Source organism: Heptranchias perlo, chromosome 17 (genome assembly GCF_035084215.1).
Source record: "Heptranchias perlo isolate sHepPer1 chromosome 17, sHepPer1.hap1, whole genome shotgun sequence".
Lineage (NCBI taxonomy): Eukaryota > Metazoa > Chordata > Chondrichthyes > Hexanchiformes > Hexanchidae > Heptranchias > Heptranchias perlo.
This window is the reverse complement of record NC_090341.1, coordinates 27,456,621-27,481,856: the sequence shown is the minus strand read 5'-3', so window position 1 is coordinate 27,481,856 and position 25,236 is coordinate 27,456,621. Positions and strand designations below refer to the sequence as shown.

The 25,236-nt window shown below is 39.9% G+C and overlaps 1 protein-coding gene across 4 annotated transcripts in view; it reads right to left on the bottom strand.

Moving 5' to 3' along the window:
* Positions 1-1,786: 1,786 nt before the first annotated feature.
* The window catches only part of flnbl (filamin B, like), a 153,758-nt gene continuing 130,308 nt past the window's right edge, over positions 1,787-25,236 (bottom strand). For all 4 annotated transcript variants that reach the window (XM_067998799.1, XM_067998800.1, XM_067998801.1 and 1 more), the window contains 6 exons: positions 24,139-24,254; positions 20,777-20,909; positions 18,822-18,998; positions 7,065-7,283; positions 5,152-5,355; positions 1,787-3,291 (listed from right to left, as the gene is read on the bottom strand). In XM_067998799.1, the coding sequence (XP_067854900.1) occupies positions 3,104-3,291; positions 5,152-5,355; positions 7,065-7,283; positions 18,822-18,998; positions 20,777-20,909; positions 24,139-24,254 (1,037 nt within the window). In that variant the 3' untranslated portion in view covers positions 1,787-3,103. The remainder of the gene's footprint in view (positions 3,292-5,151; positions 5,356-7,064; positions 7,284-18,821; positions 18,999-20,776; positions 20,910-24,138; positions 24,255-25,236) is intronic.

The following is a 25,236-nucleotide window of genomic DNA, read 5'->3' as shown; positions in this document are numbered from 1 at the left end:
AGTAGCTGGCATATGATTGACTTGCATGAACTGAATAGAATTAGCAAAAAAGCATTTTTGAAGTCTGAGTGACCTCTGGATACAAATGGTCAGTCAAATATCAGAATAGGCACAATGGTAGCATATACAGATGAGCAGGAACATGTGACTGACAAGTGCTCCTGCCCACATTGCTTGCCTGCTCCTGCCATCCAAAACAGGGCTTCTACTTATTGAATGAATTGGATCAAATAATCTGACCTGCTCAGACAACATCCCTTCATTAGCTGGTGGTCTTGAGCAAAAAGATATCTGAACTGGTGACTTATTTGCCCATAACCAATTTTTGTTCAAGAATAAATAGCATATAATCCTACAGTTTGGTAATATGAACTAGGTCAAATCTCATTCTGAAAGGCAAAAGCAGAATAGAGTTTTTGTTTTAAGGTTCTAGTACATTACTGCTCAGAACTGATTCACTAATATACCTTTAGTTTTGGCATGTCATACCATCTTGGGCATGGACATCAAAAATATAGCTTTAATTAGCCAAAAAGTTGATCTTGGATCAGTAACAAGGCACATCGGCTGTAGTATAAACACAGCTGTGCCAAAAAAGGTTTGGAACGTTTTTAAAAAGAAAAAGCTGAGTGTACATTTACTTTCTAATAATTGTAAAAAAGCTGAGCATCCAGCCAGCCTTTTTCAGTCAGCATTTTTTTAAAAAAAATCTTGTTGGCTGGAATCAGCCAACAGTGCTTTGTACTCATCGCTGGCACAGGGACACAGCATTGCCCACATTCCAACACAATTTGAATTGTTCATTACACCAAAGTCCACGCTCCACTGCTTGGTGCAGTAGAAGGGTATGTGTAATTCAAGACAAGCCCGAGTCGTAGCAAGAGTTTGGCAATATCGTGCTGTAGATGTGCTTGGAAGTCAGCAAGCACTGGAGCTGATGCTGAAAGAGTGCAGTGGGTCCTGCTGGGTTGGCAGAAAGTGTGACAACAGGAGTTGAGGAAAAAACCCGAAGGGTCTCTAAGATCATGCACACCTGGAGATTGGAGACCCAGGCTGTGCATGCACGACCAGATCGGATTGACAAAGCAAATAAAACTGGCAAAGCTCAGGTGAAGTAAGAGACCAAGAGAAAGTCCCTGGCTCAGATTTGGTAGGCACTGGCAAAGAATGGCATGTGGAAGAATGAACTGTATTAGCAAGTTCAAGTTTTAATCATTTTAACAGGAATTTACATTTATGCAGTTCTATATTCAGCTGGGACAAAAACTGGAACCATTTGGAAAAAAATTGGATGGGATTGGTCATTTATCTGCTATATTGATTTGCTGAAATAGTGTTTAAGTGAAAAACATAAGATTTCTTGAGAAATTGATTTAATGTGCCAATGCTATATGCAAGATTTGTATAAATAATTAAAATAGAAGAGCATTCCAGTTGTCAAAGATACAGTATGAAGTGCATTCATATGCTTTTAATAGAATCACCAAAAAGGAATGCATCTTTTATTTATAAACAGCACTGAATGTGTAGCCTTCTGTATCAAATGGGTGAAAATAAATTGAGTCCTTAACAAGTTTTTCCACTTAACCTGATTGTTTCAGTACTGTAGATTTTACAAGTGTTAAGCAGTTGCTAGGCAACCCAGAGTAACCACAAAAATTGTTGAATGTGGGACAGATGGATGTTTTGTTTGCACTTGTTTTAAAGCATTACTGGAGGTTTAACAGACTTAAAGTTAAATTTCCAACCAGTGACTAATTACAGTATGTTTCAAACAGCTGAAAAATTGTGCATTTATTGATGTTTATTAAGTCAGTTCCTAGTTACATTAAGCTTTTCACAGTAAGGCACAAAGCACTGTAAAAATGACAAACCATTCCCCCCTACTTTAAGCTCAATAGAGATACAATATCCAATTACAAAATTAGCTCCAGGAGGAAAAACCATTTAGTAAGACTAAGGCCAGAGTACAAAGATTTTAAAGTTCAGTTTTAAAAGACAATTGTGCAATTTAGTAGTTTGTAATTTCAGTTTAAACAAAAATATTCAGTTGTACAACAAACTGACCTACTAATGTTTTACCCAAACAATATGCACTAGAATCAGGTGAGCAACCTTCAACTTTGCTGCATGAGGCCAGTTCATTTTGACTGAAGTACCAAGGTCAAATATCCAAGTACATCTAAAATGGCAGCACTTCTGATCAGAGGAAAAACATCCATAATAAATGGCCAAATATGTGCAGTGAGGGATGTTGGTCTGGTTATCTCAGGTTTACCCAACTTGAGAACATTTGAGCAGCATTGGCTTCAGGGAAAGTAGGAACAAATGGCACAGGATGTTACTTTTCCAGGTGCTCAAATTTGTTACCTTATCCTCCATCTTATTCCATTCAGTCCTCCACTCAAATTACATTGACATCAGAGCATGCACAATACATGCAATAGACAAAACATGGGATAGAGAAGACCACAGCAGCAAAGTTTTCCCCGTAGCAAATTGCATGGACATTTTAGCGGAATTTTAAAAAGGAGGCTAGAGTTCCTGAGTCTCCACTGGTTAGGCAATTGCATTGCAAATTCCTTGTGAAAACTTTAAAGATTGTGCCTCTCCCATGAGCAAAGAAGTGTTCCCCTCCCCATCAATGGGCTACTAACAAGGAGCATATCAGATTCCAGTTTCATTCTTACACAAGCAGTGTTCAGAAATCTTATTCTACCACAGTGTCCAGGAAATAAACCATTTCAGAATGCACTGTGGGATTCCCTCATTCTACATTGTTGAGTTTAAGTCCAGCTGAAGCCCAAGCAGCTATTTATGGCTTTGGCCAAACTACAGGCCAGGCAAAAAATCCCATCACATTAATCCAGTTTAGTTCATATTTATATATAATCCATACAATAATCTTCAGTTTCTACAAACAACTATGGCAATTCTAGCTATTATTACCCAATCCATTCTTTGAAGTTGCTGATTTAACATGTGAAAAGTGGAGTCCATTTTGCAGCTTTTACACCAGCAAGCAATTGCAATATCCTCTGAAAACTCAAGATACTGATCGGAGCGTTACATTTGAAGTAGCTAGGTTGAAGAGATGGCCTGTTTAAGGAACTGTAATATAGAATGGACTTCCAGGAATATGCTCGTCACCCCATTTTACAACCAGTGTATAGTTTCCCTTCTCCTTCACTACGTAGGCCACGTTATATTGATCGTTTCCAACGTGTTTCACAAAGACCTCCTCACATGGAATTGTGGGTCCATGAACACCAACCAGTAGTACATTTGATCCTAGGAGGAAAATATTGGATTTATATATTTAATTATTTATTGTACAAATAAAATGGTTAGTTTCCATTACAAGAAATATCCAGTGGAATTAGGTTTCATTAAAATGTAATTTAAGGATTAAAAAGTACAAATTCAGCCGCAAAATGGCTCATGAAGCAGCATCGCACCCAGCTCAGGTGAGGAAGAAAATTCAGAACACTCCTTAATTTATGAATTCAGTGCAATAACCCTTCCCCCAATTCCATTCATTGAGTATTTTATCTTCAATGGTTTTTTTTTTGGAAAATGCATTCAACATTTAAAAAAATCTGTGCCCATTTAGGGGATTCTGTACCATGTCCCAGTCCCTTTAAGAAAAAAAAGGGACATTGCACACTGCACCATCATCTTGATGGTTCTGGTTCATGCTGCAGAAACACAGTACAATAGATAAGTAAATAGAAGTAAAAGGGAGATATAGCCAGGGCATCAGCCTGAAAAACAAAGCACTAATATTTTCTCCACAGGCAAGTCATTTTAAAATGTAATTTTCAGTTTTGGAATTGATGTTTTATTTTTGATTTTGACCTTTCTCTCCCCCCGCTTCCATTACGAAGCAATACCTCCTCCTGGACTAAATTAAATTAGAAAATGACAGGATGGGAAGAGACCTGGGGAGGTGCAATTTTAAAACTTGTCAGCCCGAAAACTGATTTCAATTGGAGATGGTATAATTAAATACTCCATGCAAAACAAGATATCAAGCATTTCATTTCCTCCAAAACATGTGCACACAGAAGAATGCAGCTCCTTTCATCCCGAAGTTCAGACAGGTGTGCAGCACCACTTGTGTTTAATTTTAACATTCCCCATCTCTCTCTAGCTTTGATGAGTCAGTAAAAGCATGTGAAACCAGGCACTCAACACCTATTTCATTCATGTACTTCACTGAAGAGGTGGGTCTACATGTATAATCAGCATTAGAGTACAACACCCATAGCTAATTTATATTGTAGAAAGGATTGGGCGCTATGGAAAGCAGGTGTTCCTGGCCAGATTGTGCAGATTCTAGACTAATTTGCAACTATTTCTAATTACGATGGCTTTCCCCATGGGTTGGGGACTTGGCATACAAACCAAGTTTTTTTTTGCCAGCATGTACAGTTACCACTATTTTTAATATTTACATTGCTTACAAAATTGTAGAGGCTTTTGAGTGTGCCTATGATATTCATTGCATAAACTTTGAAGGTTCTGCTGTACACAAGTTAATGCACAAAATGTGAATAAAGCAGGCAGCCTAAATGGTCAAAGATTTGGCTCCCACAAAAGTTTTTAAATTGTGTCCAAGAGCCAACAGCTTATAATGAAGATCCAAAACCAGGTTATGCTACTCCAATTTTGCACTCCATTACTATAAGCTTAACTTTTCAGTTTTTGAACAGGTAAAAAAAAAGTTACATTTTAAATGTCTATTGTACTTGAATAGAATTTGAAACTGGCTTAATTTGTAGCCCTCGACAGTAGTTTATAAATATAAACAGTCCCGACAAGGGCTCAATGCAAAAAGGCTTGCCAAAGAATTCAATTCATACATTGGACTGGTGATAATTTCATTTGGTAGAAAACCAAATGAGAACAGGTATAAATGCTGCAAGAGTCCATTCATATGATCTTAGATGTGAAGCCAATCTAAACATGCTGTACATGCACCCAGCAGGTAGGAGATTTCTGGACCAATTACAAAAGAAAAACTAATGTAGAAAGATCTTGGGCCCCAATACCAGGCAAATATGCTTCCTTTGAGGTGTGGGGGTCTCAACACACCAAGCCATACTGAACAATTATACTGACGTGGTCAAGTTATACACTTAGTTTTACCTGCTCTGCTGCAATCCACTGAGAAGCAGCTCTTCTGCCCTATATTTGCTATAGCAAGACCTGAACCACTGGACACCACCTTGCTGCTATCAGATGAAAATTTGGGAACAGCACTGTAGGAGCTGACAGTTGATGATTTGGTCACAGATTCTACCACAATGGAGGAGCTTTCATGTGTACTGCCACCGCTAATCAGCCGAGGACCTAGAAAGAAAAATTAGTAGAATTAATCATTTACTTCTAGATCTCTTAGCTGGTTTATAAGAGCATTGTGACCCAATAAAACAGATGTCACATCTTCCACTTTGAGTTGCATGACCAAACTGAAGTACCCCATTTATATATAGGCCCTTGGCAAGGCAACTTAACTACTGGCTCACAGTGGATAAACTAAAGTACATGTGTGTATTTGGTGAACAAACAGTACTACCTGCATTGATGAAATGTGTAGATAAGCTAGTCATTTATAAAAAAGTCAATTCTACAAGTCAATACGAAAATAAGTACTTCATTGTGTTAGTCAATTTTATAAGATGTAGAACGTGATCTTATAAATGCAAAGTCAAAATCCCATCTTTCATTCAGGACGCTAGAGAAGCAGAGACTATGACCTTGAGGAAACAGAAGAAAATGTAATGAGTTCAACAAGGGAGTAATTATGTTTCTTTAAAAGTTAAGTCAGCACACTTGCCAACAGTTTACGCTGCTTGGTCTCTGAATAGATCCCAGGACAACTGAGGTGAATTTATTGTACAGCCTGCAAGCAGATCCTTTCAGAGCACAAAAGGCAGTTCAATTGGTTGACAATTTGAAGCCATGCTGGAACGGTGTCTAAAATTTAATGTTAAAGGTATTCATTTTTCCTAAACTCCTTGAGGAACTCATTCAAATCTTTTTAAATGAACATAAAAGTCCCTAGCAGCTTCCAACATTTACATTTCCATGATACATGCCAAGGGATTTCCTGTAACTATTAGCAGCATTCTCAAACTAATTTGAAATTAGTTTTGGTATTGAAATAGTCTTGCAGACTGTATGCTCTAATGCATGATTTGCAACTGACAAATGAGCTAAGCTCACCCTGAAGTAACCTGATCTGCATTAGGCTATTCTGGATTAATTTGAATCTGCCCACTTTCAATTTTGCACTGGTCCATGCTTCAAAAAAAAAATGGCAGTATATTTCCTACAATTACTTAGCTCTTGAAAGTAACTCAATATTAAGAAAAATGCTAAATTTACCATCTTGTTTCATCAGATTTCTACAGCAATAGCCTATAATATTCAAGGGCATCATTTGGTTACTCAATCTGTCTGACCAAGTGCACAATGGAAACATCCCATTACTTCTGTTCTTGTCAGAAGGAATTGTATTCAGGATATTTAAACAAAAAAATGCAGTTATCTTTTCATGTTTGATGTAATGTTTTGTGCAGCAACACATTTTGGCATGGTGTTATAGATCAGTTAAGAAAAAATGCTTATATATTGTCACTAGGTCTAGTACTCTAAATTTTGTGCTCTTGGTGAGGGATGTCAATAGAACACTTATTTTGCTTCCAGCCATCACTCCTACACCAGGAGTAATAAGCATGTGTTAAATACACCATCCACTCTATAGGCTGTCACCCCAATTTGAGTAGAGTACTTAAAATCAACAACATCTACCCCCCTAGATAACTGGAATCCAAAAATTGAAGCCCTTGCACAAAGTTTTAATATTTGGCTCCTAAGCAGAGTAAAACATTGAGCATTGTTCATTAATCCTGTTACATAGCTTATTGAGTTTAGTATTTATATATTGTAGAAGAGATCAAACTGCATTTGTTTTATTGGTAGGTGACCAATGTAGCTTTGTTGGTATCTATCTGGTATGCTAACTGCCCATGATACAATAATCCTGGTCATCTTACCTGTTACTTTTGCCTTAAAAGGACTACCCACAATATGATAGGGTCCACCATATTTAATTCCAATTTGGTATTCTCCTGGTGCCATAGGAGTGTACAAAACCTTGTAGCCTTCAGGGCAGTCTTGGCAATCCATTTTCACCTTGGATGGCCCATCAATTGCAACAGTAAGTGCACCTGGGCTGGCATTAGCAGTTTTGACTACAAATTCAGACTGGATACCTGTAAACAGAAAGAATGATAGTTAATTTGTTTTATACATTAAGTGCATTATACACACACAGTAGCCAATCACCTGCTCTCAGCAGCATTGGTGCAAATACTATTGTCACCAGCTACAAGATGTCCAAATGTAACCCAGGCTAACAAGACACTGCACTAAATTAACATATCTCCTAACAGCATTACAGCTGCATTTAGTGTGTCACTTGTGTCATTGGCATGAACCTTTATCTTACTCTTGCAGGATATGGTGTTACAGCTCCAAAACACAGTCACCTTTAGCCTTTTAGTCCCCACAGACCTAAATCACATGGCAGCTCAATCTGTTCCAACCAATTCTGAAGCAGCATTAAGAGTCAGTGATTGCAACAGGAAAAAAGCCATCTGGACTTCCCCTGCAGTGGAATACTCAAGCACAAACTTCCTGCCTGAAAAGCCACCCTAACCATTTTGGGTGATTCACACCAGTCTTAAAACTTAGCTTCAAGGTGAACAATCCACTAAAGGATTAAAAATAATTTTAAAAAAGGACTTTTGAACTACACAAAAGGTTACAAAACAAAATGCTAAATCTAGATTTATTCTGCCCAGGAAAATGTCAGCTGTTTAAATCTTTCACTAGCCTCAAGCTATTTGTCTATTTTAAATTCACAAGCAGAAAGCAACCTCCAGTCCTTCTACAACAAACCATTTGTGAAGTACAGATATCAGTTGATGTATAGATAGGTTTGTTTTTCCATGCCATTTTGTAACACTAGATTTATAAGTGATTCAACAATTAAAATCAGTTTTTAATAAGCCATTGCTATATTTGTCAGTGCTGTCAGAAATGTAGCCTTTAAAATTCACAAAGTGGCATTGTGTTGTTGTGAAGCTCTATTGTTCACAGCTATCTCCATAACAGTAACTTTTGTAAACAACCCTACAATGCCTGCTGATTGAGCTGAACCACAAGTCATTAGATAGGAAGCTCGGTTTGGCCGTAGGAACTACAACCTGTTTACAAGAGATAAGTCACAGTGGGACAGACGCAAAGATCAGTATAATGTGTAAAATTCTCATTTTCAAGCCAGCTGTCATGTTTTGGACAATCAAGTTAATCTTCTGTTCACACAGCACAATAACCAACATTCAGAATTGTACAAATGCCAATTAAAAAAAACATTCTAATAGGTGGTATGGTGCTGAAATTTGCAGATACCACCAAATTGGGGCTATAGCTAATAATGTGGAAGACTGCACCAAAGTACAGGAAGACAAACAGGCATACAGAGTGAGCAGCTAAATGAAACAGTTTTCCCCCCAGTGTCCTGGTCAATATTTATCCCTCAACCAACATCAGATCGTCTGGTCATTATCACATTGCTGTGTGCAAATTGGCTGCCAAGTTTCCCTCCATTACAACAGTGACTACACTTCCATTCGCTGCAAAGAATTTTGGGATGTCCGGAGATCAGGAATAACATTATATAAATGCAAGTCTCTTTACATTGAATTTAATGACAGTGCCAGGTGGTTCATTTTAGTAGGAAGAATAAGGAAGCCACTGATTCCTTGAAGAAAGAAACCAAATGGGGCAGAGGAGCAAAGAGATCTGGGAATAGACAAATTATGGCCGTATCAACTTGCATTGCTATTTTTTTTTAATATTAAAAAATAGCAGAGTGCAAACCAAGAACTTGGATTTAATTTCTAAATAGAATACAAAGCCAGGAGGTAATGTTAAATTTAGGTACAACCTTGGTTAGGCCACACTACAAGTCCTGATAGAGATCTTTGAAATTTTGATGGGTAGACATGGAGAAACTGTTCAAGTTCCCTGACTAATAGTGGGTGCATTTTAGCCCTAACAAGTTCAAGGTTGCTTGGGTCCACTATCCATCCCCCAAACCATGCCTGCTGTTTGTTTTCAGTAGTGAGCGCTGGATCTTTGGTCAAATTTGGCTTCCAAATGCCTGGCTTTCACTGCTGACAAGACTACGCCAAGACTTGGCTGCTATGACTCCAATCGGCTTTTCAGTTGCTTAAGTTTTTAGGTAACTTTGTCTAGCCTACAGTCAAACCCACCATTGCTGTTGTCTGCTGAGTTTATGATTGAAAAACCAGTAGGACAGCTTTATTTTGCTGGTGTGGTTCCTGGCCAGAAATTCACTCCTGGGCCGAAGTCCATTTCTCCACCACTTCTGTAACTTTTAGTGGCCTCCAACATCACCACCTTCTTTCTGCTCTGCAATAGATTCTGCACACCTAGCTCTTTGTCCCCATGGAAATACCTCCTCCAATACTTTACCCTTCAAATAGTTTCTGGGCTCACTCTGCCTCTGAACATCAGTCAGTCAATGCTCCAAGCTGACTCCACCCTATTTACATCAACTTTAACCCACCATGGGACCTCCCACTAACTTCAGACTCCCTCCTATTGTCTACTCTATTCCCCGTTTATTACCAGGACATATCTATCTTAATCTTCCTTTGGAACCATGCCTGAGTTTCCGTGTCCATTTGCTTGCGCATTTAGGCTGCCACTCCTGACCCAAGCCCATCACTTCTAATTTCCCCTTTCCTTAACCCTGCTAAGCCTCTCTACTGTTGTCATGCCGTTCATTTCTCCCCTCAGGTATTCTGCTCCCCAGATCGCTACCCCAACCCTTAGTTACTACGACCTTCCTCCTCTGCCACCATCCCAGGCTTGAATCCCTCCTGCTTCCCTGTCTCTCTTGGCATCCTCTGAAGAGCTCATTAAGGCATTCATTAACATCTCCTTACGAGTAGCAAACACAACCTATGCTCTCGCCAACTTTCCTGCCCAGCGCACCCACTAGGGGCTAATCTTACCAATCTCCATCTTGTCCCACTCACCTCTCCCAGCTGCTGACCCCGTGGACTCTGCCAGATCAGCTATCACTGCCCCTCTCTACATCTCCCTCCAGACATCTGTTCATTTGTGAACAAGGCCCCTGCCATCCTTGAGCTACTATGGATGATTGCATCATGGCCTTGACTGACAAGTGATGACACCTTCCCCCTTAATGAAGCCTCCCTGCTTGGCTATACATTCCACCACTGCCCCACCCAGGCCACCATGGTGGCTGTGTGGCCCTCATCACCAAATCACACCTTGGTTTGTCCTACTCCTCTGGCACCTTCTCTTCCTTTGAGCATCTCACCTCTAAAATCCTCATTCTCTACCACCCACCCAAGTACCATGCCAATTAAGAAATAGAAGAGGATTTGAGACTGTAGAGAGAGTTGTGTATAGGCCCCCAGTAGAAGCTGGGAAGTGGCAGAATGTACAAATGCAGAGATTAGACAAGCATGTAGCAAAGGCAGAGTGGTTTTAACTTCTATAGATGCAGATAAGCAAACAAACTCATCAGAAAAGGTAGCGAATTTCTAGTGTTCAGGACAGCTTTCTGCACCAATATGTCCTCGAACCAAGGAGGCAGGCCATTAGATTTAATATGAAGATGAGCCAGATTTAGTTAACAGTCTAAGTGAATGAACATTTATCTAACAGCAACCATATGAGTTCAATGTTATGTTTGAAAGGGGGCAACCCGAATCAGCTACTAAGATTCTAAATCTAGGTAAGGCTGCCTTCAACAAGATGAGACAGACTGTCCACAGTAAACTGGGTAAATCTGTTAATGGGTAAAACAAGATGATCATTGAAAGGTGTTCAAGAATTTAAAGTGACACAGAACCAGTTTATACCCCTAAGGGGCAAGAGCTTTACTTGCCAAAAAAAGCCATGGACAAGAGGTAAGGGACAACATAAAATAAAAAAATACAAAAAAAAAGCAAAAAGTATCAGGTCCTGGCAACTGGGAGAGATGAACAAAGTGTGACAGATAGTAAGAACTACAAAAAGGGAGTATTGAAAGAAACTTGCAAGAAATGTCAAAAACCAACAAAAATGTTTTACAATTATATTAGGGGGAAAAAAAAGTGGTCAAGAGCAATGTGGACCCCTTAAAACTGAATGGTGATATTGTAAGTGAAAGTAAGGAAATGGCAGACATGTTAAATAATTACTTTGTATCAGCATTTACAAGAGTGAGCAGGAAACTAATTTTGAATCAGAGACTTACTGCAATTAATGGAGGCAAATTAACAGTAGTGAAGAAAATAATGGCACTGAAGAGAGTGTGACAAATCCCAGGACCAGATGGTTTCCATCCCAGGGTTTAAAAAGAAACTAGGTGAGAACATTGCAGATGCCCTAACTATAACCTTCCAACGTTCTCTACTCAGGAACAGTTCCTTTAGATTGGAAAAGTCCACGTCACTGCTATTTAAGAAAGGAGGGAAACAAGGGAATTACAGACCTGTTAGCCTAACACCTGGTGTCGGGAAATTAAGGATAGAGTGACTGAACACCTTGAAAATTTTCAGCTGATCAGAGATCCAGCATGGATTTGTAAAGGGTAGGTCATGCCTGACAAACCTGATTGACTTTTTAAAAGAGGTGACTAAAGTAGTGGCCAGGGAAATGCCTATGGACCTTCAGAAGGCATTGTTAGCTAAAGTTGAAGCTTGTGGAATTCAGGGCAAATTATTGAACTGGTTAGGAAATTGGCTGAGTGGCAGGAAACATTAGGGATAACAGGCAGGTACTCAAATTGGCAGGATGTGACTTGTGGTGTCCCACAGAGATCTGTGTTGGGGCCTCAACTATTCATTGTATTTATTAAAAACTTAGATGAAAGGATAAAAAGAGTCACATATCCAAATTTGCTGATGACAAAAAGGTAGCATTGTAAGCACTGTAGATGGAAGCATAAAATTACAAAGATATTAATAGGGCAAAACTGGCAAATAGATTTCAATGTAGGCAAGTGTCAGGTCATCCACTTCAGACCTAAAAAAGATAGAATCAGTAACTTCTAAATGGTGAAAAGCTCAAAACAATGGAGGTCCAAAGAGGCTTAGGGATCCATGTACATAGATTAAAAGGTCATGGACAGGTACTGAAGATAATCAAAAAGGCTAATGGAATGCTAGCCTTTATATCTCGAGGACAAGAATACAAGGGGGTAGAAGTTATGCTACAGCTATCCAAAGCCCTGTTAGACCACACCTGGAGTACTGTGTTCAGTTCTGAGCACTGCACCTTTGAAGGATATATTGGCCTTGGAGGGACTGCAGCGTAGATTTACTAGATTGATACCGGGACTTCCAGGGTTAAATTATGAGGAGCAATTACAAAACTAGAGTTGTACTCCCTGGAATTTAGAAGATTAGGGAGTGATTTGATTGAAGTTTAAGATATTAAGGGGGAACAGAATTTCTCTATCTACCCTTTTCCACTTGTCAGGGAGTCTAGGAGTAGGGGACAGCCTAAAAATTAGAGCCAAGACTGTCAGGAGTGAAGTTAGGAAACAGTTGGTAGGTGCAACAGGTGGTGGGAGATTGGAACACACTTCTGCAAACAGCAGTTGATGTTAGCTCAAATGTTAATTTTAAATCGGAGATTGATAATACCTTTTGGTTAACAAAAATCTAAGGATATGGGACTAAGGCAGGTATATGGAGTTAGGTTACAGATCAGCTGTGATCTCATTGAATGGCAGAACAGGCTTGAGGGGCTAAATAGCCTACCCCTGTTCCTATATTCCAAGTTTCTCACCAAGATATCTTCATTGTTTTCCTCCCTCAGCACCAAGTGACTTCTCATCCTTGGTGATTTTAACCTCCATCTCAAATCATGCCGAGTTCACTGCCCTTCTATCCTCAATCTCCCTCCATATAAACTCCCCTACCCATATTCATAACCACCCCCTCAACTTTGACATGATGGGAGTGGAGAGGCCATGTGAACAGTCAATCACAAGTAAAGCCATCTCTGATCACTTTCTTGTATCCCTCCACTCATCCATTCCCCCCCACCTCCCAACCCCACTTCCTTCTGTGTACACCCCTGGAAAAAAACTCCAGGTCACTTAGGACAGCACTTTCAAGTTTCCAACTGTCGCACCTTTGGCCCTCCAGCCACCCATGACACTTCTGCAGCTACTGATCTGCTCAATCACACTCACCTCCACCTTTGATGCCCTTGTCCCCATTACTCCACCCTAGTTGCTCTCAGTCGTACAGACCTCATCTCTGCTCCCTTCAAGTCCAGGGGACACAGACTTATCTTATGGCAGACAACTGGTTTAGCCATTTATTGCCAGATTTGCCTGGACCACAAAGTACCATCAGGTCCTGCTCTCCTCTAGCAAAACTGTTCACTATTCCTGGAATGCAATTGGGGGGGGGGGGGGGGGGGGGGGGAGGGATAAGCCTGCTAACTACAAGCTAAATCAATCTTCTGTCAATGGTGGGAAAGCTACAGGAGACCATTGTCAAGGACAAAATCAATTCACACCTGCAGAAGCATGGATTTGTTAAAGGCAAATAGTGTCTGACTAACTTGATTGACTTCTTTGATGAAGGTAGTGCAGATGTATATATGGACTTTCAAAAGGCATTTAATAAAGTACCACATAACAGACTTATTTGGAAAATAGATGCATGTTGTATTAAAGGGATGGTGGTAATTTAGGTACATAATTGGCTAGGGGACAGGAGCAGAGTGTAGTGGTGAACAGATGTTTTTCTGACTGGTGAGAAGCATGCAGTGGGTTCCCCCAGGGGTTTGTATTAGGACCATTGCTATCTATATATATATATATATATATATATATATATATATATATATATAAAATGACCTGGACTTGGGTATAGGGAGTACAATTTCAAAATTTACACATAAAACTCGGCAATGCAATCAAGAGTGAGGAGGATAGCAGCAGACTTCAGGAGGACGGACACATGGCAGATGCAATTTAATGCAGATAAGTGTGAAATGATGTACTTTGGAAGAAACATGGAGGGACAGTATAATCTAAAATGGTACTATTTTGAGGGGGTGCAAGAGCAAAGGGACCCGAGGGTGCATATTCACAAATCTTTGAAGGTGGCAGGGCAAGTTGATCAGGTTAAAAAAGCATGGGATACTTTTATTCAATGCCCCTATTTACAAAGCCAAGAGGAAATCATGCTAAACCTGCACAAATCACTGGTTAGGACTCAGCTGGAGTACTGTGTACAATTCAGGGCACCACACTTTAGGAAGGATGTCAAGTCCTTGGAGAGGGTAGAGAGTTTTACTAGGAACGAGGGATTTCAGTTATGTGGAGAAATTGGAAAAGCTGGGATTGTTCTTAGAGCAGAGAATGTTAAGGGGAGACCCAAGAGATATTCAAAATTGAGGGATTTTGATAGAGGGGGAAACTGTTTCCTCTGACAAGTGGTTGGTAACCAAAAAAGGTCAGATTTAAAATAATTGGCAAAAAAGAGCCAGAGGGGAAATGAGAATTCAGGGTTATGATCTGGAATGCATGAACTGAAAAAGGGTGGTGGAAGCAGATGCCATAGGAACTGTCAAAAGGCAATTGGACATGTACTTGAAAAGGACTAATTTACAGGGTTATGGGGAAAAGCTGGGGTGTGGGACTAAATTAGACAGCTCTTTCAAAGAACCGGCACAGGCCTCCTGAGCTGTTAAGTTCTATGATTCTATAACCCCCAATTTCTCTTCACTACAAAGAGCCTTAAACCCCTCTCCCCTGCCTCCATCACCCTCAACAAGTGCAAGGAGCTCAAGGACTTCTTTGCCACTAAGATTGCGACCATCCATTCTGCTGCCTCTCTGTCGTTTCCCTCCCTTCCCCAAGCCCACTAAGCCAAACTCCAAGGTTCCCTCCTGAACTCACATTTTTCTCCAGTTTCTCTCATGCCTTCTCCAAGCTCATCTTGTCTGAGACCCACCTCCGGCTTGCTCAGCCCTAATCCCACTTAACTGATGACCACCCAACTCCCCACCCCCCCCCCCCCCCCCCCCCCCCCTCCCGGCCCCCATGTTAGCAGTTCCCTCCTCAGGTACTGGCCCCCACCTTCCCTTCAAATCTGCCATCACCCACTCTTACAAAAAAAAAACATCCTTGACCCACATCCTTGCAAACCACCACCTCATTTTCTCTCCAAGTCCTTGAACACTGTCACCTCCAAACTCCTAGCTGATCTTTCCCACAACTCCATGTTTGAACCCTCCAAATCAGTTTTCCGTCCCAGCACGGAAATGGCCCTTAAAGTCACAAATAACATCCTATGTAACTGACCATGGTGCACTATCCCTCATCCTATTCAACCCATCTGCAGCCTTTGATACTTGACCTCTCCAGTCCTCCAGCTGGTGGGACTGCCTTCACCTGGTTCCATTCTTATATATCCAGTTGTGGCCAGAAAATCACCTATAATGGCTTCCGTTCCTGCTCCCAAACCATTACCTCGAGTCTCCCAAGGATCAATTCTTGGCCTATTTCTCATCTACACTGTCCCTCGGCAACATCATCCGAAAATAAGTCAGGTTCCACGTTTATGCTGACGACCTACCTCACCACCACCTCTCCGCGATCCCTCCACTGTCATTTGTCACACTGCTTGTCTGACATCCAGTACTTGATCAGAAATTTCCGCCAACGAAATATTGGGAAGACCACCACAAACTCCGTTCCCTAGCCACTGACTCCATCCCTCCCCCTGACCACTGAGGCTGAACCAGACTGTTTGCAACCTTGGTGTCCTATTTGACCCCAAGCTGAGCTTCCAACCACATCTGCTCCATCACAACTGCCTACTTTCACCTTGTAAACATCAATCATACCTCAGCTCATCTGCTGCTGAAACCCTCAACCATGCCTGTTAACTCTAGACTAGACTATTGCAACGCTCTCCTGGCCAGCCTCCCATCTTTCACCCTCCATAAACTGGAGCACATCCAAAACACTGCTGCCTGTATCCTAACTCGCACCAAGTCCCATTCACCCATCACCCCTGTGCTCACTGTCCTACATCAGCTGCCAGTCTGACACCACAATTGTAAAATTCTCATCCTTGTTTTCAAATCCCTCCATGGACTAGCCCCAGCCACTAACCTCCAGCAGCCCTACAACCCTCCGAACTGTGCTCTGATTCTGGCCTCCTGCATGTTCCCAATTTTGATTGCTCCATTAACAGCCGTGCTTCCAGCTGTCCAGGCACCAACCTCGAGAACTCCCTCCCGAAACCTTTAACTCCTTTAAGACATTACTTAAACCTACCTCTGGCCAAGCTTTGTCACCTCTCCCAATATCTCCTTATGCAGCTCGGTGCCGAGTTTTGTTTGATAACGTTGCTGTGAAGCACCTTGGGACATTTTGCTACATTAGAAGTGCTATATAAATGCAAGTTGTGAGTCCAGAACCAAGGTACATAAATATAAAAGCCACTAATAGATCAAAGAAAGAATTCAGGAGGAATTTCTTGGAGTGATGAGAATGTGGAAATTGCTGCCACATGGGAGTGGTTGAAACAAAATGGTATTGATGCATTCATGAGAGAAGGGAATAGTAATAGAGGCAAGGTAGGAAGTAATTTGAGTGAGGGGGCTCATGTGAAGTATAAACATCAGCATAGACCAAATGGACTGTTTCAATGCTGTAGATTCTTTATAATTCAATGTAACAGTCTAATTGACTTTCAAAAAAAGTTATATTTTTAATAAAAGCACAGGACAGTGTCCCCTTAAAGTTTTCTCCTCAAAGTCATCCCATACTCAAGGCCCTTCTGAATTTGCAGGAAACTCCACAAATTGGTGAACTTCATAAACCCTAAACCCATGAAACCAAGGGAGAGGGGAGGGAGCAGTGTGTGGAAGATAAACACTTGGAAACAAGCATTCTGCTTCCATCCTCATGTACAAGTGAATTATACTAAAATGGAAGGTGGTAACTGACTTAGTGGAGCTCAGAACAATACTTAATGAATGTCAATTATTAGAAAAAAAATGCAATTCACTGTGGCCAGCATATAAAAGGATTAGATCAGATTCATTTTAGAAGTGGTAACAATGATCTGGCTGTTACAATTATTCTAACTTGCTCAGAACTAGCAGGAAAGGTAAAGCCTATTCATTGTGGGAAGAGACACTTGTCAGGTGGATGTACAACTTCAGCCACTGAAGAGATTGGCATGGGGCTTTGGTTAGGCAGTACACAATTGTTTTCAGTTCTGATCAGAGAACTTAATGTGACCAAGAGTACAAAAAGTGTCATGCCATTAAAAACCTTACGCAAGCAAATTTTTTAAAAATGGGCTCTAATATGATTAATCACTGGGGAAGAACCAGAGTTGAAAAGCTTTCCAGCTTTGGAAGACTGGAGCTACTGTTGTGAAACTAAGGTTATGAATTGAGAATATGGTCATAAGTGGTGGTGGGGGTGGGGGGGGGGGGGGGGGATTTGCCTGGCAGGGAGGCAAGGCTGATTAATGTTTACACTGCTACTGCAAAGGAAAATCTTCTGTCAGCATCTTGCAATTTCCCCTAGTGAGTCACAGCCTTATTTATTGAAGGAATTAATACTGAAAGCTATTTGTACTTAATTTATAGGGAACTGGATGGCAATAGGTTGGTTAGTGTTCCTCTCTGGATTTGAATTCAGCCTAGGTTAAAAGGGAATTAATGACAGGTCTTCACTAGTTTTAAAAAAGGGTCCTAAATAAAATTAATAGACATAACCACAGAATGAAATGGCCCACAAGCTAACAGTAAAGTTGCAGTTTCAGAAGCTAAATGGGTGGCTGTAGGAAAGAGAGAATAGTCACACAGGTTCAGTAGTAAATCAAGTTGGTGTTTAAGCCAATTTTTTTTAAAAACTGACCTCAAAAAGATATTGCTGGAGCAAAGCGAAGGGAGCTTAACAACTGCTCAAATTAACTTGTGTGCTAACAGAAGTAGAAACCTGAGCCATTGGCATTGAAAACATCTTTAGCACTCATTTCCTTTGCATGAAAATTTTATCATGGAGGGAATTGGCAAAAAATGATAATGGCAAATTGCTCACTGTGAAAGGCTCAAATAGCAGGGGGGGGTTGCAGTTAGTAGTGGTGTCAGGTGAAAACTTTCATAAACAGCATTGAGGATTATTTGAATAAATCTTAAGATAATCTATGAACTTCTTGAGTGAAGGGTTTGATATGTTGAGAAAGCTGATTAAGGGGTTGGGCACACAAGCTCCTTTGGGCATAGTAGTTTTATGTATTCCAAAAACACCAAAACGTTGGCTATGAATTTTCCAGTTTTACCAAAAGCAGCCTTCATTGTAGATGAATAGCAAGTGTGTTCAGTATTGATCTACAACTCACTGAAGGACTACAGTTGTAATACAAGAAATTTGGACAACTGACTGTCAATTCTTCAGAAATATGGTTAGTAAATTCCCACATGTCACAGCAACATGTGCCATTTGTGCAGCCATAAGAGTTTGTGCATTCTATAGTCTGATTAGGAAGAGAAATTGAGACCATGATTTCGTCAGCTGGACAGTTCTAGCACTTCAATCAAAATTAAGTGAAATACTGTAGACCACTACTTTTTAATATAAAAATACAATAAACCTCCAGTGGCATTGAGATGCCATTAAGATATGTATGTACAGCATATCAGCATCTTACCTGTAGTTCCTTTTTCAAGTCCTAATCCATAAGCTGAAACCAGACTTGGGTCTCCTGCCTGCCCGGGTTCTCCCACTCGAACCTTGAATGGACTGCCAGTGATGTGACTGCCATTGAATTTAACATCAATAGAGTGAACACCATTCTCATGAGGGATGAACCGAATGGCATACTTGTCTGTAACACCATTAAGAATTGAACTTTTAGAAACAGTGAATATTTAGTAATTTATGGCCAACATTCCTAATCAGTAGGCTATTCCTATACAGGATACTGCAGCACAGTGTATAGGTCATTAGACAGCATGAAACAAGCACAAGAGCTCTGCCATTCTAAACTATCTAGCCAAAACAGTACAATTCAGGAAGTAGTGTTTGAACTGTTTAACACTTTGTTTAAGAGCACACTAGGGAGCCATTCTAGTCTTGTGGTTCTTCAAATTTCTGCCAAGACTAATCCCCAGCATGAAGAGATCAAGTTAGGAGGAAAGATTGAACAAACTTTAGCTTCTCAGCCTTGAAAGGAAGTAATTGGGAGGCTACCTTTGGAGGTATACAAGATAGGAAACACACTAGAAAAAGGGTAAATATGGAACACTATTTCAAAGTTAAACCATAGCAGTCTGAAGGCTGGTTTGGGGGGGGGGGGGGGGAAAAGAGGAGGAGGAGAATAGTGGGAGACAAAGAACTTTAAACTATTCAAGGGACATTTAGGTCAGATGTCAAGAGGTTTGACTTGAGGGTTGTGTATTCGGAAGCAAAAACTTCCACATCTTTTAACAGCCTTGCTCAACTGCATCATGTAATGGTCATTTAAATTAACATGGCATTGTGAACATGCATGCAGACTTTTGAAATGGCTGTCAATGGGTCCAAAAAGCACAAGCCAGAGACCATTTTCTTCCTCTGTTTTATCCTTATGTATGGAAAGTGGCAAGCAAACCACTGCTCTTCAGCAACTACAGGACCAAGCAAAAATCAGCAAAGTAGAACTAGATGTGCCTTTTGCCAATTTATACTCTTCGATGGCAGATTAATGCCAATCCAGTACTGAATTATGCCACTATTTTGTGCCAAAGCAATGAGGTACTTCTTCCTTACAAAAGATCAAGTATTACACCATTAGTTAATAGCACTCAAGGTAATCAACAAGAGTCAAATCCAGTAGCTTGGTAAAGGTGCCACTGTACTTTTATGCAAAACATGCAACTCCCACACAAACAGCACCACCTTCACTGAAAGCACCACTGTTGTGCACTCTTTGGGGAAGTCATTGAGGATAAGCAGCAACTGTTCAATACATTTGATCCAGTACTACATATTTGAGTATACAAAAACGGTCATGAAAAGATTCTCACTACAACTACATAATCTATTAAAAAAAACTAACCAACTATTTGCATTCCACAACTAGATAACAGGTCAACTAGTAACTGGCTGTGAAACGAAAACATCTTCATTACAGATTCAGAACAGTGACTACCCCATTAGTGTATTAAATGTTGATATTAACCACTACAGGTATTGTTTGCATCATACATTGCAACTTACCACAAACTTCTGCATTTGGAAATACAAATGAAAGTCAAAGACAACAGGCAAGTACAAGAAATATGCAAAAATTCATGTTGCAATTGTAACAAGCATGCACCAATTCCTTTATACAGCAAGCCTTAAAAAATTCATAGGTCCATGTTGATACCAATTATGTCAAAATATTAAATAGTTTAAGTTCTATAAGTTTGACAAAATGAAGACAAAGATTTCACAAGAATTAGGAATGCTGCATGTACCTTATTCTTTCCTTCACTTCCCCTCCTCCCACAGCACAATTACAATGCTAGTGGGGGGGGGGGGGGGAGGAGGGAGGGGAGGGAAAGGAAGATGGAGATAAGAGGGTGAAGCCTCAAGCAGCAATAGTTTAAATACTGTTGAGATCTGTTCGCAAATCCTTACCTGGCTCTATTTCTGACACATGGGTATCCTCCACTGCTCCCGACGGGCTGTGAACTTTGGTGTCAATCAAACCCTTAGCACCATTCAGTCTCACAGCAAAGGATACTGGCTGATTAACTTTTAACCCTGACTCCTGGAGATTGAATAGCAAACACTTTAATGCACACTTAGCCAACTAGCTATTTCACTGAAGCACTAGAGTAGAACAATGCCAAACAAGGCACGTTTACTCCACTGCAACAGTAGGTATCGTACCTGCTTCACTTTTCCCCCCCACCTGGCTGTTCGCCAGCCACTTCATAGCAGTGGATAAAAACTAATTCAACCATTCACTGAGGTATAGATTCCTAATTCACCTACTGCTACAAGAAGTGGGCAGAATTCAGTAGCTTGGTTGAATTACTCAGTTTTCTTCTTGGAGTAATTTGATGCAATATCAAAACTTAAATTTTAAAAAAATCCTATTCCTGTCTGTTCTTGACTAGATGAAAGCCCTGCAGACAAAAATCAGGAAAGTTATAAGTTATGAATTAAACTTAATAAAAACACTATAGAGCTGTGCGATGATACGTTCATTGGCTTAATGCAGTTTGCAATTTATGGCAGAGTAGATGTTTCAGTGATGGTTAATATGTAATGAGTGATGAAACACCCCAACTGAAAATCTTAATACAACTGAGACTCAACATATAGGTCATGCAACTGCTTTAGATCTTCAACATATACATACAGAATTAAAGATAAAACAGAGCCAGGCTGGAAAGGAAATTTCATGTGCAGAAAGCAGGTGACCAATTCATTCAAAATAATTTAACAATATAAATCTTCAATTCACTTATTTGTGCAATAGGACTTTGCAACTGAACAAAAAAAAACTGGTGTCTGGCCTGAAAGGCCATTTCCTCTGGATTCTAAGTTGAGCAGCTCAATTTAGGCTACATGAAATCCAGAACTGAGCAAATTAAGATCTAGCTTCTTTTCAGCAAAGAAAGATTATGTACTGTAGCCACTAGTAGGGCACTTCTTTTGTTCTTCAAGGACCTGTGTGGTTGAAGGTTTTTTTTAAAAAAAATTCAAATTGATAACAGCAATTAATATGTACTCTGCAGCCAAAAATGCTACTTTATACTGATGAACTTAAAGTTGAAATGTCAAATCTAAATATGGTGAGAATGTCAATAGTTCTCAAATGTAATTTTTGCTAGCCCAACTAAGTTTTGTAAACATTTTGTTGTATGAAGACTTGAAGGACTCCAAGCACTGGCTGAATTTAGGACTTCAGACACCAAAATTTCAGTGTTCTATGCTAACTTGCCACCAACAGGCACAAACTATAAACTTGTGTCAGAACATTGCATGCCAAAAGCAGTTTGATTGCATAACTTGAACAGAGTCAGTTTCCTAAAGTAATATGCTGGCCTAGATTGTCAATCACTTAAAAAAAAATCTACTTTAAAATGCTATTTAAAAGCTAGCTGTAAAAATTCACTTTAGTCCAAAGACCATGTGTTTAAACAGAATTCATATCAAGCCTGGTTTGAGGATAAATCATAGTTAATACAAAATAAACATACTGAAGTGATTTCACATTACCTGCTACCATTAATTACTGCTAAAGACCTGAAGAGGGAGTTCCACCTTGTTTGGTACTTGTTAATGCAAACAGCCACAGATAAATTCACCAGTTTCAAAGCCATACACCAAAAGCACCAGGAAAGAAAAAAATAGCATGTTTAACTTTAGCCTGAATATCAACTACAGAATGTTAACATTAAGGTTGGACTCTTAAACCTCTTCAACCTTTAGCTTGTGATTAATATGCATCTTGCAGGTATGCTGTTAAAAACCTTTAAGTGAGACAAGAAAAAATCCTAATTTTAATAAGTGTCAGATGGTGAACCCCTTCTTACACATGAATCAGAAGGTCACATCTATGTATTGTCCCCATATTTCATTAGTGTACAACATGCTACAGCATTGCAACCAGAATTCTCAAGTTGTTGGGACATGCTGCCCCATTGCAAGAAAAACCATTATGGAGGAAGAATCAATACAGGTCATCCTTGGACAAGTTGGAGAAATGATTAACTGCTCCTCAGCTAACAAATGGTGTTAGGGGGAAAATAAAAGTAGGCAATTTAGAGGTTGAGGCATTTTCTACAATTGAGATTTAAAGTACAGCCAAGTTACTGCTCTAACAAAGTAAGCTGATCAAATATGAAATTCCAAAATACTAGTTTTTTCTACACAATGTACTTTGACATTTGAATAAAACTGAATACAGAGGGGAGATGATGTTGGTTTTAAAACCAAACTGATTTAGTTAATCATTCTACAACAGGATTGGTTAAATTTAATTCTCAAGCATTGCTTCCTTCAAATCTGTCCTCATGGGACACTAATATTTACAATCTAACATTACGCCTTGCAAACTAATTCTCAATCTGGCATGTGAAATTTCTTCAAAAACGGTAAATGGAGCTCAAATTGGATTATCTGACCAGAAAGGCAGAGTATCTCTGTACCCTATTTGATCATTCAGTTTTGAAAACCAGATATTGTCCAAATATAAAATCTTAGTCCCTGCTTCATTCTGTCTGCCACCCCCTCCCCCATTATCTTACCAGCTTTAGTATTTTCAAAATCTCATTCATTTTTTACTGAGCTGACCTATATCATTGCATGAAATCAGCTCCTTCGATTTCAAATAAGGAATTAAGTCTTAAAAAGGTGTTTTACCTTAGAGTTTTTGGAACACCCTGTTCCAAAAACTGATTTGCGCTAGTTAGTTTGTAATGCTGCAAATACATCTGTTGCAATGCAGTTTTTGCAAAGCCATCTTAATTTCTTTTCATCAGCTCAATCCACTCTCTGCTGTGTGATCCACAGGAGCTCAATTTCACAAAAAATGAAAAGCCTAGTCACCATCACAACTATTTCATTTAAAGGGCATACTTTAGAGGAACTGCACTTAAACTGGACACTTTGGCAGGCTTCACTTCAGTAACATTGCAGTTATAGTGTAAATGTAGCCTAGAGAGTCAGAGTTCAACTGGACAACAGAAATGAGACAACCTAACACGGAGGCAGTTTTATTCTGCTAAGGCCAGGGCACGTAACATACATAGAAGAAGTCAAGGAGCTGCTGCAACAATTTCAAATATGAAAGTGAGGAGCAATCAATCCCTTACCTTCACTTGCTTCTGCATTCTCTTTCCTCCCCTATTTCCACATTTAAGTGCCACATAATACTGAATGGCTTTCTAGGCAAGATACACAACAATTTTGATCGAGACCCTCTGTGACCTCTGAATGTGCAGTAGGGGACCCAGCCAGTAAGCAGATATTTTCTCATGTCTCACCTGAAGACTAGTAACAGTAAGTCTGCTTGCATCCTCTGACGAAGCAGTAATGGGAACGACAAAGGGACTGCCAGGGATGTAGTTGTCATTGAACTTGATTGACACGTCATAATCACCTGCAACAAAATATACAAGTCAGTTACATCACTTCACTGCTCAGTTTAACAAACCCCAAATTTGAGATGTACAACAGATCTTACTTATTGCTTGAGAGCATTTAACATCGTTGGTGCTTGCTAGGATACATGTACAGAAACAGGAATAGAACCCTATCTTGTGTATCAACTTAATGATTTCACACTGAATTACCAGAGCAACTAGATTTTTTTAAAATAAAGTTGCAATTTCTTATAAGACAGTACAATTTAATTGAAGAGGCCAGTCCTGGTACAAGTCATCTAAAATAGTATAATACAATATTGCCACACAGGCATCTCAGATGTTACTCATTAAGGTCTCTACTTCACATATGCTCCATTAGAATCTTCAAAAGAGCTTCATGTATTTAAAACCACTTTCCATCAGTCTTTTGGATCACAACTTCTGTTGCTAATGGGGCTCATTTCATTCCAATAGAATCAATATCCTAGAACAATTGCTGCCAGTTCTGTGTGGCATATTGCCACCAACAGACATGGCAGAGACATTCAAAAACCACCCATCATGCATTCATATAGCACCTTCCATGTAGAAAAATATCATTGAAAAAAATGACCAAGCTAAAGGAAGTGATATTAAGAGCAAACAAAAGCCTGGTCATAAAGGCAGGGGTCATAAGGAAAATAGGGAGGTGGAGAGGCAGAGGGATTTCAAAGTGTGGGGCAAAAGGAGAGAGGACACAACAAACTGGAGTCAGAAAGAGGTGGGGGAGGGGGTAAAGATGCAAGTCAGCATGTATGGATTCCCTCCCTGTCTTCAGATACTGGAAGTGCTGCACCAACCACAAAATCGAGCCATCAGATTCACTTCTTGTACAGATATTCAACATTTAAATACAACACAATCAGCTGGAAATTGTTCTGAGATGCAAAGGAAGCTACTAGAGATTGCTGGGTTGGGAGCAGAAGTACGTACACAACCTTTAGTGACTTAAGAGTA